Raw genomic sequence first — 13,084 nt, forward strand, 5'->3', positions numbered from 1 at the left:
TATCAAGCAAAAAACAAAAAAGTAAAAATGCTATGTAATAAATGAGAGATGAGATAAATAACACATGAGAGATGATATTAAAATCCTCTGATTTACTGGTATTGCAAATATTTGGCCCAAAACATATTGAATAAATTATAACTAGAATTAATTATTCAGGACAAATGCTCAACTGATCACAGATTTAATATAAATATCTGCTGCAATTGATGCTATGTACAGTAGATGGCGACAAAGATCTACTCGTGAACTAAAACATGCATTCTCTCCTGAAGTCTAGTTTTTATTTACAGCACCCTCAAGGAATATCATGCATGGATCGTAATAAGACAAAGTGCTGGATACATGTTATGGGTTTATTGCATGTTTAAAAAAAAAAGAAAAAGAAAAAAAAACAATTTCAGTTTTAGAAACAAAAGCACATTATTTACATTCAAATTGAACTTATATTTATGTTAGACTTTCATCAGATCACATAACAATCAATTTTGCATTGTTGAAGTGCTTTATTTAATTTACAGATACAAATACTGTGATGTAAATGTTTTAATTAATTAACTGTTTGTGTTTGGTTTTTCTACATGGACTGTGTTTGTGCTGAACTTTTGAAAAGTATATCTGAAATTTGTGTAAAGATACAAGTTAAGCTTTCAATTTAAATATTTTAAAATTAAAAATCTACATTATCTGGATTAAGCAAGGCACTCCAAAAACATTTTATTTGGTTATACAATTTAAATTCATTTCTAATATATGCAGAGTATCAATAATCTTGTAAACAGAAATATGTTGATTTTTTTTATATACACCATTCAATGCATTTATTAACAGCCTGTTTAATAGAATGTTAAATGCTCAACAAGAAGAAATACATTGTGCAATATTTAGTTAAGCCCCATATTCCCATAACCAGAGTCCGATTTATGATAATACATCTTTAGAAAATGACAGTTTTGCATTAGATCTCAATCATGACATAACCATTTAATTTAAAAGCATATCATTAAAATGATGAGATGGCTGTGCCCCTTCATACATGAGAGACTACATGAGTTACATTCGTATTTGGTCACATAAATGAAACATACTGTGATGTAATTTTGTGGTGCTAACATAAGCAGACATCATATTTATTCCACTTCATTTACATTTTTAATGAACAGACTCATGGCAAGTTTGTTCTTCAGGGGGATGATCTGCACTCTACTAATTTTCTAAAGCTCTTTCTAAAATTATCATCTAAAAATGCATATAGAAATGGATTGAGGCAACTGTTTGCATAACTCAAACTGGTAATAAATAAAGAAATTCCAATAACTAAGGGAGTCTGGGGGATGTCTGTGGTTAGAGCCACAACCGTGCTGAGATGATAAGGAGTCCAGCAAAACAGACACACAGCAAGAATTATCACAACCATAAAAGTCACCTTCTTCTTAGCTTTGTCTAAAGCTTTTGCATGTGTGTTTAAACGCATTTTTCTTAACTTGTAAAGCATCATGGTATAGAGTATGCATATAGTAGACACAGGTATTGCAAAACCCATTATCAGAGTATAGATTCGACTCATTTGCCACCACATGCTCTCTGGGTTGGGGAACACAAAGACACATTGTAAACGACCCTGGTCTTTATGAATCTTGGCGAAAATAATAAAAGGCAATATTATGATAGTAACAAAAATCCAGACACATAGGCTTACAATTTGTGCGGCTCTGTACGTACGGAAGGTTAGTTTTTTGGATTCCACTGTTGCAACAACCACAAGATATCTATCAATACTCATAACTGTTAAAAAATATAAGCTGGAGAAAGTATTGTACTCGTCAATGGAAATAATCAGCTTACACATAAACTCTCCAAAGGGCCACTGTAGGAGCAAGTAATCAACAATATTTATTGGTAATACCAATGTGAATAGTTCATCTGCAATAGCCAAGTTCAGGATAAACATATTGGTCACAGACTTCATTTTTGGTGCCTTGAGAATGACGTAAATCACAGCAGTATTTCCAGTTAGTCCAACTGCACAGATTATGGAATAGATGATGGGTAAAGCCAGGTAGAAGTTTGGGATGATCTGGGGCATTGATCCATTGAACCACTCTGGTCTCCTGGATGAATTTGAGAGCAATGTCATCGATATGTTCTCCATCTTCTATGGTGGAAAAACACAAAAACAAGGTCATCATCAAGATACAGTTTGGGAGAAAAATCCAAGTTGAAAAATAATTGAATGCAATATGTATAATAAATTAAGCATATTAAAAACATTTCACATTTTTATATACCTAGTTTACATGCCTGAATATGGTTCAGTAAGAAGCATCGTCCTAAATGAAACACAATAAAATGTTCACAAATATATAAACTGATACTTTAAGCCTCTTATGCTAAGATTATTTTAGTGCATTATGTTTATCTATAGCTCTTGAGCCTCCAACACTTATTGCAATATATGGTTTACTTTCCCAGTGCACTTTGCTACTCAGAGGTAACCCTTTGAGTGCAAAAACAATGCATGTAATACCTAAAGGTGATACATACAACAAAACAAATTGTGAAAAGTATGCTATTTGTTAAACTAAAGACTATTAAAAAGAAGCTAATTGAAACAGTATTTTTTTTTATTGTTGTTGCTTTAGCTGTTTCCATGCAGATGGTTAATTAATAAATGAGGTAATATTACTATCCATACCTTAATGACTGTCTTCAGTGCTGGCTATGCGTATTGTTCTCTGCATACAGATACCTTGTGGCTGCATTAGGAAGGAATGATCTAAAGGCAATGAGCTTAGAGATGCTGGGAAGCAGATCTGCTGCTCTGCTGTCTTTCAGTAGTAATTCAGTGCTGAAGAACAGCTCCCACCCCCTATCTTAACTGCACACTCATTTTTCATGTTTTGACAATCTTTCTACTTTATTGCAATAAAATGTCCTCAAATCCACCTGGTGTAAGTACCAATGAACAATTGAACACACAGTCCTCGCATTGTCTTAATGTATACGCTTTCACAGTGCAGATTATGTTTCCAGTTAGATATACAGTCAATTCATTTTATTTTGTATATTTTTTCAATTTCAAATCTTGCAGATAAAAAAACAACTTTTCAAACCCTCTTTTGTTGCAAATGTGTTTTTAAAACTCCTTGCATTTATCAATATTTTATCAATAATCAATACTCAGTTGATAGTTCACAGTACTCACTGTATGTATTAAATAACCATAGTTTTGCATGAGATAAAGGCTTGTGTGAAACTTATTTACACTTTATAGTGTGGTGTTCATTGTCAAAGGTTTGGAAATCAAAAGGAAAGCTGTATTAACCCTTTCAGTGTTGACCTAATAATGGGAATATTAGTGTGGCACACAGCCACTTATATAACCAGATGCTGCATAACTCCTAAATGGACACTCTAAGCACCAAAAGGACTTTAGGTTAACAAAGCATTGTGATCATGCCCCTGTAGTCTCACTACTCAGTTCTCTGCCATTTAGGACATAAATCACTTTATTTATGCATCTTCCTTGTCTGTGGCTCATGCAGCCTCCCTACACACACTTCCTGAAAAAGAGGTCCAATTTTGAAACTTCCCATATTGCACAGTGTATTTAATTTAGACTTTTATCTCCTGCTCTGTTATTTTCCTGATAGAGCCTGCAGCAGCCTATTATGTGTGAGTAAGGTTAATTTAGCAGAGAAGGGGATAAAAACTTAGCAGAACTTAGTGGCTGGCTGTGCCATGATGAATTTAATGTGTCAATTCTTCGCACTGGGGACTCAATAAAATAGGTAAAGAATTTCGTAACATCTGATATAGATGATAAACTTCTGAAATATTTGATGCTTTCATGTAATGAAATAGACATGTAGCATGTAAAGCAAGTTTTTATTGAAGAATTTTTGTTTTCAGGAGCCCATTATTGGTTTGCTTAAAATGTTACTATGTTGATGGAGAAAGGGTAACCAAAGTTATATACCTTTTCGGATTTCATGAACAATGGCCAGTTTTGCAAACTGAACAAATAGTTTAAGGGACACTCCAGAACAAAACATAAGCTTTATCTTGTCCTGTTTTTTTCATTTTACAAAAAGTGCAGATTTCAAGAGAAATTGACACTTTTATAAACTAACCTGGTTACACCGCTCTGGCTTTCAAGCAGACAATAGGTCCTGTTACTTCCCAATTTGGTTAGCTCAGTGGAGCTAAACTCAAGAGGCAGCAATTGCCCAGAGCACCTGCAACGACTTCTCACTGAGCTGCATTGGGAAGCTTGTGATTGGACAACCACATAAAGTCTGGGCGGAGTTAGAATGGGAGGGCTAACAAAGGCAGCAGACAAAAGATATGGAGGTTTTACAAACTGTTTTTAGATATATCCCCAATAAAAATAAATAAATAAATCATAATTTAATACACACAAGTTTACGTTTGGGGTATACCTACTAAACAATGATTTTGATTTATTTTATATTTTGGCAGGGGATTGTCCCTTTAAATTTAATATGTAAAGAGTTATAAAAAAAAAAAAGATTAGTATTGCAGTAGTCAATATATTTGATAATAATGACATGAAACATGCAACTAATTTAGAATCCCTTTCATATATACAAAAAAAATGTCTACTATATACTAGTTGCGTTCTATAGCATGTTGTTAAACTTTTTTAAACCCACTTATCTATGGTATCAATTTTTGATACATATATTTTAGCATATTTTCCTTTACTTTATACGCTTAGGTAGTAACAAGTGAATGAAATTCATGTCATACAATAAGAATGTCAAAGCTTGCTCAGGGCTACAAGCATATAAACTGCAGACGGTATTTGAAAGTTAGCCTAGAACTGGAAATACAGGGACTAAAAGCCATTTTCATCTTTCCAAATATCATGTTAAGGAAAACTTAATTTTTTTCTGAACTTGGCATGTGTCCATTAACACTGAAATTGCTCAAGCATTCACACGTTTTATGTACATGGCATAGCAATATTATTATATTAGGAAACTCTTTACGTTGTATTAGGGAGGACAGACAGACAACTTTTCACTAGAGTTGGACGATTATGTCAGTTTAAATACTATTAATATGCTATTTGAATAGTTTGAATAATTAGTTTGAAATTGCACAGCTTGAACTCCTGAACAACTCACATTGGCTCAGCCCAACTCATATATTAAATATTAATTATTCAACAGTCAAACACTCTGAAACTGACCAAATTTCAGTCAAGAAAGGGGAACTGTCCCTTTTCTCGGGACGTTACACCATTAAATAAAACCTTGAAAATCGCTTAACTTGCATTGGCCTTTTTTTTTTTTTTTTTTTTAGATATTTCGTTTTATTATAAATGTATATGAAAGATTTAGCAATTTACATCATGACCCAGTTCAGACAAAACTGGGACAAACACTGCAAATGACGAGGAGGAATATAAGCATTTTCTTTTTTGTCTTTATGTGCACACAATGCTGACGGACAGGAGAAAAGGGCAGCGCTTATAACCATGAATAACATGGAGTCAAGATGCGGACACCCAGGCTCACAAATAAAACTTGGTTTAATATAAGATTAGGAAACCTAGTGTTAAAAATCCTGGTAAATTACGATTCCTTTGTGATTTAATACAAAACTGGTAAACAATTCAATTTAGTTACTTATTTTTGAAAATTTAAAATCTTTACATCCTTAAGAATGAGTCACTTTACATAATTCCTAATTAAGTAATTGTCGAGAATTTGACTGGTTAGTATGTTTGGTGTCTTATGGTGGTCATAGGATTTCCTGAGCAGTATTCTGACTTTGATTTTGTGTGATGGCTTCCTTATCTGGGATCAAAAGCATTTCAAACCAAATTATCGTTTTTCCCAATTCCACAAGGTTTCATTATTTAGTCCTAACTTATTCTGCATATGTAAAGCCTGCAGTAAGAAGGCATAGTTCTGTAACACTGGCTCTGTCCCTTTGCTTTGCTGTACACGTCAACACATGCCCTTGACAGCAGCATTGATTTCACTGAGTAATGTACACAACTGTAAAGACTTTTACAAGTCATTTATTTTCCTTACCATAACAACATAATAATGCATTTCAACAACAAATGCACAATATCTAAATCTAAACTGCACAACAACAAATGCACAATAAACACTTTGGCTTCCCTCGGCAAACAAGTCAAAATTTTGCAACATATTCTGCATGCAATTATGATACACTTCAATCAAGATTTAATTTCTACATTGTTTTGTGCATCCTGCAATGTTTTTACAACGGTTAGTATATTTCTCCAAGCTATTTCTTACATTTGTATATGCGTTATTCATTTTTAGGGTGCTATAATATGTTTGCCAAAATGATTTTTAGTATAGCATCAAATAGAAACATAGAAACATAGTTACATAGAATGTGACAACAGATTCGACCCATCTAGTCTGCCCAATTTTCTAAAGCCTCTCATTAGTCCCCGTCCTTATCGCAAGTCTAGGAGAGCCTTATGCCTATCCCACACATGCTTAAACTCGCTCACTGTGTTAACCTCAACCACTTCAGCCGGAAAACTTTTTTTTTTGCATGCACTGCCCTCTCTGTAAATTAATACTTCATGATATTTTTAAACCTTTACTCCTCTAATTTAAGACTATGTCCTCTTGTTGTGGTAGTTTTCCTCCTATCTATCCTATCCCCCTGTCTCGTTTTTTTTCTCCAAGCTATATATGTTAGGTTCCTTGTAAGTTTTATCCTACAATCCATGAACCAGCTTAGTAGCCCTTCAGTGAACTCTCTCCAAAGTATCAATATTCTTCTGGAGATACGTTCTCCAGTGCTGCGTACAATACTCCGATGTTACACAAAATACTACACAATCACACACTCCGCTCCACTCTACAATGTCCACTGCTCATCCTTACCTATTTACCTAAATGCCTGTTTGCTTCTAAAAAAATTATTTGATTTTCCTTGTACGGTGACTTTCCTCTACAAGCAAGCCCAATTTTTTTTTTTACCATCTGTACCCTCCCTCTTGTCCCTGCTCCCAACCACCATTGGTCCACTTTCTTTTATGGCATGACCCTTCAACTTTATCATACCTATTTAACTAAATAAAACTGTAGGATTTCTGCTGCTTGTCTGATATGAGTTTGACAGCTTGCCAAACCAGAGTCTCTTCTTTTTGGCCCTGAACAGCTATTGTCTACAGGAGGTTGTAGGGAAGCTGTACCTTCAGAGTATTCTCAAATCCATATAATGTTGAGATAGTATGTTTATCCTTTTTTCCTTACATACTACCTCAACACTATATGGGTATGAGGATACTCTGAAGGCACTGCTTCCATACAACCCCTGTAGACAATAACTATGTATTTATCACTCGCCATTACTTCAAATACCCCCTGCAATCCTTTTGTGTCAACTCTCTATTATCACCTTCAGATTGTAAGCTTGTGAGTTATCTTGCTAAAAACTATAGTAATACTAATAATAATCTCTATACATTGTATAATATAAAGCTATACAGGCAATGTTTATGATCCCCAAAATTGAGATCATATTAATTAACAATGACTTTGACAATGTGGATTAATTAGATATAAATGAATCAGCCTTGATTATTTGAGCATAACACATAAGAAAGGCCATATTTGAATGTGAAATTTGATATATAAGTTGATTAATGAATATTGAACTAAACGTTATTCACTAAAGTTTCTATTGTTGGGAATTCAAGGTGAATTTCAAATTGTAGTTAAAAACACTAAACTGAAAACATCGCTGACATGGAAAAACATTTATTTAGCTTTTTTAAGCATAACATTTTAACATCACTTTGAATTTCACACTTTTGTGAATTACTCTATGTATGGTTCTTTGCCAATGCCTACAAGATATTCCTTGAGCAGATTATGACCTTTATTTCAAGTCAAGCACTAGAGGATGAGCTGGTAAAACAGCTTGAAAGCTCAAGTGTAAGGAGGAAGGATATTAATAGGACAAGGAGACCATCAGTGAGCAGGGAGGGTTGAGTTATGTGGGGATTGGGAGAGAGAAGGGAAACCGATGTGGAGAGGAGAGAGACATGGATTGTATGTATTACAATACAGCTTTTTTTAGTAAATATACACATGTCAATGGCACAATGACATTTTTTATTATTATTGTTATTATTATTATTATTATTTATAAAGCACCAATAGATTCCATAGTGCTGTACAATGGGTGGACTAACACACACATATTTGTAACCAGAGTTGGACACACAGGAACAAAGGGATGGAGGGCCCTGCTCAATGAGCTTACATGCTTCGAGGGAGTGGGGTATAGTGACACAAAAGGTAAGGGTAGGGTAGAAACGTAGGTTGCTAGGATAGTATTCACTGAAGGCTTAGTGTTTTAGTGACAGTTGCAGGAAAGGAATCAGGGTACAGGGAGGGAATTCTGTTGACAATTTAATTGATATGCTTTCCTGAAGAAGTAAGTTTCCAAAGAGTGGAGATTGGGTGAAAGCCTAAGAGAGAGGGGAAGGGTGTTCCATAAGAATGGTGCACCCATAGAAGGCTAGCATCAGAGGTAGGCGTATGAACAGAGATTAGACGTAGGTCTTAAGCAAACAAAACAAAAGGCTGTTTCTTGCAGTCAAGAGTCAGTGTTACCTGGACACAATTTGTTTATGCCTCAATGGACATGGATAATATTTCCACTCCTCTTTCCACATACTTTGACAATGTCAATCCCTTTATATTATCAGCAACTTTACAACTTGGAAATCCATTTTGTAATGTACTGCAATTGATCCTGGTGATCATATGAATTGCCAAATTCCAAGTTAAAATGTAGCTGAATCACGAACCAAACGTATCACGCAGTGGATGAGCATGTTTGTTTTGATTCATGATTCAGAATTTTGACAAAAGGGATGATTAACGGGGGAAAAAAAAGACGATTAATGGCTAGATGACAGAAACTAAAAGTTAATATTATTCACAGACCAAGAGAGAAGTGAGAGATAAAGAGAAAAAGGGAGAAGCAGTAAATATCTATATTATATATTTAACAAGTATATAATATAGAAATATAGATATATATTTTTTTTTTACCTAAAGTAATTTGTACAACTGTATGAGGGGGGATTATCATCTAAACAACTCTCTAACCCCTACTCCTAAGAGTGTTCTTGTTACACAGCACTAGACAAATCCTAATTTATTATAAAATCATAACATAAATAGCATCCAGAAAATAAATTTATACGCTAAACTATACAACAAACTAGCTTCACAATGAAATATATAATAAATGAAAATAAACATATCCCTAGATGAAAGCATCCGACTTTTAGATCTAACTTTTAGATGTAAATCAAAACAACAATTTTAAAAGTGAATCTTTTATTAAGTGCATTTCCACTTATGTTGTTTATTTTCTGAAGTGTGCTCCAGATGTACCTGCAGGAAATTAAAAAACAGTATAAATGAACACTTCAAAGGAATTAAAAATAAATGTAAAAACCACTGTGTACATTTTTTGCAAGCACATGGGGGCGACCCAGGAGGCCATATGATAAAATGTTTGGGAGTAATTGCACCAACCCAGAGATGATATAAATTTTAAGTTTTAAGACAAAGAGAAGTATTTGTGATTTTTAAACAAGGTCCATTGTTTAATGGAAATTAATAAAGACTTTTTTAAATGATAAGTTGGATGAAGTCATGTTTTTATGATAAATAATTTCTAGCAAGCATGAAAGATGGTTCACATATTTGGCCAAACTATGAACTTTGAAACAATGTATACATTTTGCTATAACGTATTGAGAAGATATGTAAAAAGTTATGAGTTACTTTCAGTCAATATGTGTTTATTTTTTGCAATAGCATGTACTTAAAAGATCACTATAGTGTCAGTGGCACTGAAGGGGTTAAAACCTCTTTAACAGCTTACCTGTATCCAGCGCCGGGCTCCCTCGGAGCTGGTGACCTCTCCTCCCCCGCCCATGTCAACTCCCGAGTGGAGCCGAATGTGCATGCTCGGCAAGTGCCGCGTACGCATTCAAATAGTCCATAGGAAAGCATTTCTCAATGCTTTCCTATGGATGTTCTGAATGCTTGATGCTAATTTTGCATCCAGCATCGCAGATGCTCCTCTAGCGGCTGACAGGAAGACAGCCACTAGAGGTTGGATTAACCTTGATATGTAAACATAGCAGTTTCTCTTTACATGTGAAGGGTTAAAACCTGAGGGACCTGGCACCCAGACCACTTCATTGAGCTGAAGTGGTCTGGGTGACTGTAGTGTCCCTTTAATACAGTTTAATGTAGCTCTGTTTGAGTAAAAGGGGCGTTAAAAACTAGGCTGCTTGCTTCAGAACACTTACACAGAGCGGAGGATCTGTATCTTTGGGAACATTGTTGGACAACATACTTTCAGTGGATAGTGCAAACACTATATTCCTTGCTGGACTTGGGAGAGACTTTCAGGAGAGATACTACTAGGCATACTGGAGCTCCTCTGCATTCACAATATAGGGTACCTTGGTTGGGCTTTTTTCCAGATACACAGATTTGATAGATTTTTATAGCTTGTTCTCTCTTTCCCATATCGGCCATTTTTTCTCAAATTATGTGATATTATGTATATATTTTGCAGTAAACTGTTTGGTACATTTTCACGTTCATTTTAATTTGTCTAATTCATTTTCCTGAATCTCTTTTCATTAATGAAAGTTGGACTAGGTGAGCTGCCATACGGCCAAAATTGTGGCTGTCCTGAAATGTTTTTATTTTATTTTCAGACAAAGTGGTTCAGTCAAAGCAAATGTTTCACTATGCGTCAGACTGTTTACTACTATCTAGGACATCTAGAAATCCAGAGGAACAAACAGACAAATTATACATTGATTTAAATTAAGAATTTAGATGCACAGCAATGCACGGTAATTTCGATTGAATTGATAAGCTTTCCATACTATGGAAATACAGTTTCCGTCAAAACGTACACAATCTCACCAACCATATAAACTCCCAGAATATCTCATAAATCAGCACCTGAATTACATCTCAGGCAAATAACTATCTGTACCCAGAGCCATACAAACACAAATATATATTATAAAAGATAAGTGTTAAAGATATATTATGTCTACTTACAACAGCAAAAAAAATAACCATAATAAATATTTTCAGATACACTTACGTGAGATAACAAACATAAGCAATAGGCACAGACAAGTGATAAATGACAAACATTCTGCAGATTATATTAATCTTTACAACCATGTCAACATGCATAAATACATATATAATGAATGTGTGTGGATGCCTGTAAATGTGTTTTGTAGGTTAGGTAAATTAATTTGTGTACTGTGCAAATATATGTATATGAATGCTTGTGTATACTGCTTTCTTTCACATTTACTCACCTGGCAGTATTTGTGTCCCTACCTTTATTGATTATATCTGATTCTATTTTGCAATCTATTGGCATTTTTTTTTTTATTCAGGTTTTATTTTTGCTTTTTTTTTTTTAATAAAGTGTGTGGATTCACTCATCTATTATGTGACTGTATATATATATATATATATATATATATATATATATATATAATAAACAATACACAAGATCCAGCGCACTCTCCTATCCACTAAACAGCAACTTCAATGTTGACAGATTTTATTAGTTTGTAAAAGTTTTTTTTTTTTTTAAAAACACCTAATCTAGGCAAAAAAATGGGGATTTAGTTACATTATATGATCATACATTGCATAAGCCTGCCACAACGCCAATGTACCCCATCTTTGGCAGGTTCTACTCTCACAGTCTAATGTCTGCTCTTATGAGATTAACCACTTACTTGGGAAAAAATTCCATCTGAGGCTCTCTGCAGTACAAGGCTAAATAGGGACCTGAGATGAGGCACCTGTAACAGGGAGGGGTGCAAAACCAAGGAGTTGGCTAGACTCCCAAATATATATAGGAAACATGGGGGGATGGTTGCACTCACCTAAACATGCTTAAATGGGGTGCTGCTGGGGGCCATATTATACAATAAACAATACACAAGATCCAGCGCACTCTCCTATCCACTAAACAGCAACTTCAATGTTGACAGATTTTATTAGTTTGTAAAAGTTTTTTTTTAAAAACACCTAATCTAGGCAAAAAAATGGGCTTATGCAATGTATGATCATATAATGTAACTAAATCCCCATTTTTTTGCCTAGATTAGGTGTTTTTAAAAAAAACTTTTACAAACTAATAAAATCTGTCAACATTGAAGTTGCTGTTTAGTGGATAGGAGAGTGCGCTGGATCTTGTGTATTGTTTACTGTATAATATGGCCCCAAGCAGCACCCCATTTAAGCATGTTTAGGTGAGTGCAACCATCCCCCCATGTTTCCTATATATATTTGGGAGTCTAGCCAACTCCTTGGTTTTGCACCCCTCCCTGTTACAGGTGCCTCATCTCAGGTCCCTATTTAGCCTTGTACTGCAGAGAGCCTCAGATGGAATTTTTTCCCAAGTAAGTGGTTAATCTCATAAGAGCAGACATTAGACTGTGAGAGTAGGACCTGCCAAAGATGGGGTACATTGGCGTTGTGGCAGGCTTATGCAATGTATGATCATATAATGTAACTAAATCCCCATTTTTTTGCCTAAATTAGGTGTTTTTTAAAAAAACTTTTACAAACTAATAAAATCTGTCAACATTGAAGTTGCTGTTTAGTGGATAGGAGAGTGCGCTGGATCTTGTGTATTGTTTATTGTATAATATGGCCCCCAGCAGCACCCCATTTAAGCATGTTTAGGTGAGTGCAACCATCCCCCCATGTTTCCTATATATATTTGGGAGTCTAGCCAACTCCTTGGTTTTGCACCCCTCCCTGTTACAGGTGCCTCATCTCAGGTCCCTATTTAGCCTTGTACTGCAGAGAGCCTCCGATGGAATTTTTTCCCAAGTAAGTGGTTAATCTCATAAGAGCAGACATTAGACTGTGAGAGTAGAACCTGCCAAAGATGGGGTACATTGACGTTGTGGCAGGCTTATGCAATGTATGATCATATAATGTAACTAAATCCCCATTTTTTTGCT

General features: G+C 34.8%; 1 protein-coding gene across 2 annotated transcripts; it reads right to left on the reverse strand.

Moving 5' to 3' along the window:
- Positions 1–812: 812 nt before the first annotated feature.
- NPBWR1 (neuropeptides B and W receptor 1) lies at positions 813–2,796 on the reverse strand. 2 transcript variants are annotated; one of them, XM_063450429.1, is made up of 2 exons: positions 2,696–2,796; positions 813–2,152 (listed from the first exon to the last, which is right to left on the reverse strand). In XM_063450429.1, the coding sequence occupies exon 2, from the start codon at positions 2,150–2,152 to the stop codon at positions 1,184–1,186; it is 969 nt and encodes a 322-aa protein (XP_063306499.1). In that variant the 5' UTR covers positions 2,696–2,796; the 3' UTR covers positions 813–1,183. The 2 variants fall into 2 exon arrangements, with proteins under 2 accessions (XP_063306499.1, XP_063306500.1); XM_063450430.1 differs by having other exon boundaries at positions 813–2,155.
- Positions 2,797–13,084: the final 10,288 nt, after the last annotated feature.

Source organism: Pelobates fuscus, chromosome 4, assembly GCF_036172605.1.
Source record: "Pelobates fuscus isolate aPelFus1 chromosome 4, aPelFus1.pri, whole genome shotgun sequence".
NCBI classification, from domain to species: Eukaryota; Metazoa; Chordata; class Amphibia; order Anura; family Pelobatidae; genus Pelobates; species Pelobates fuscus.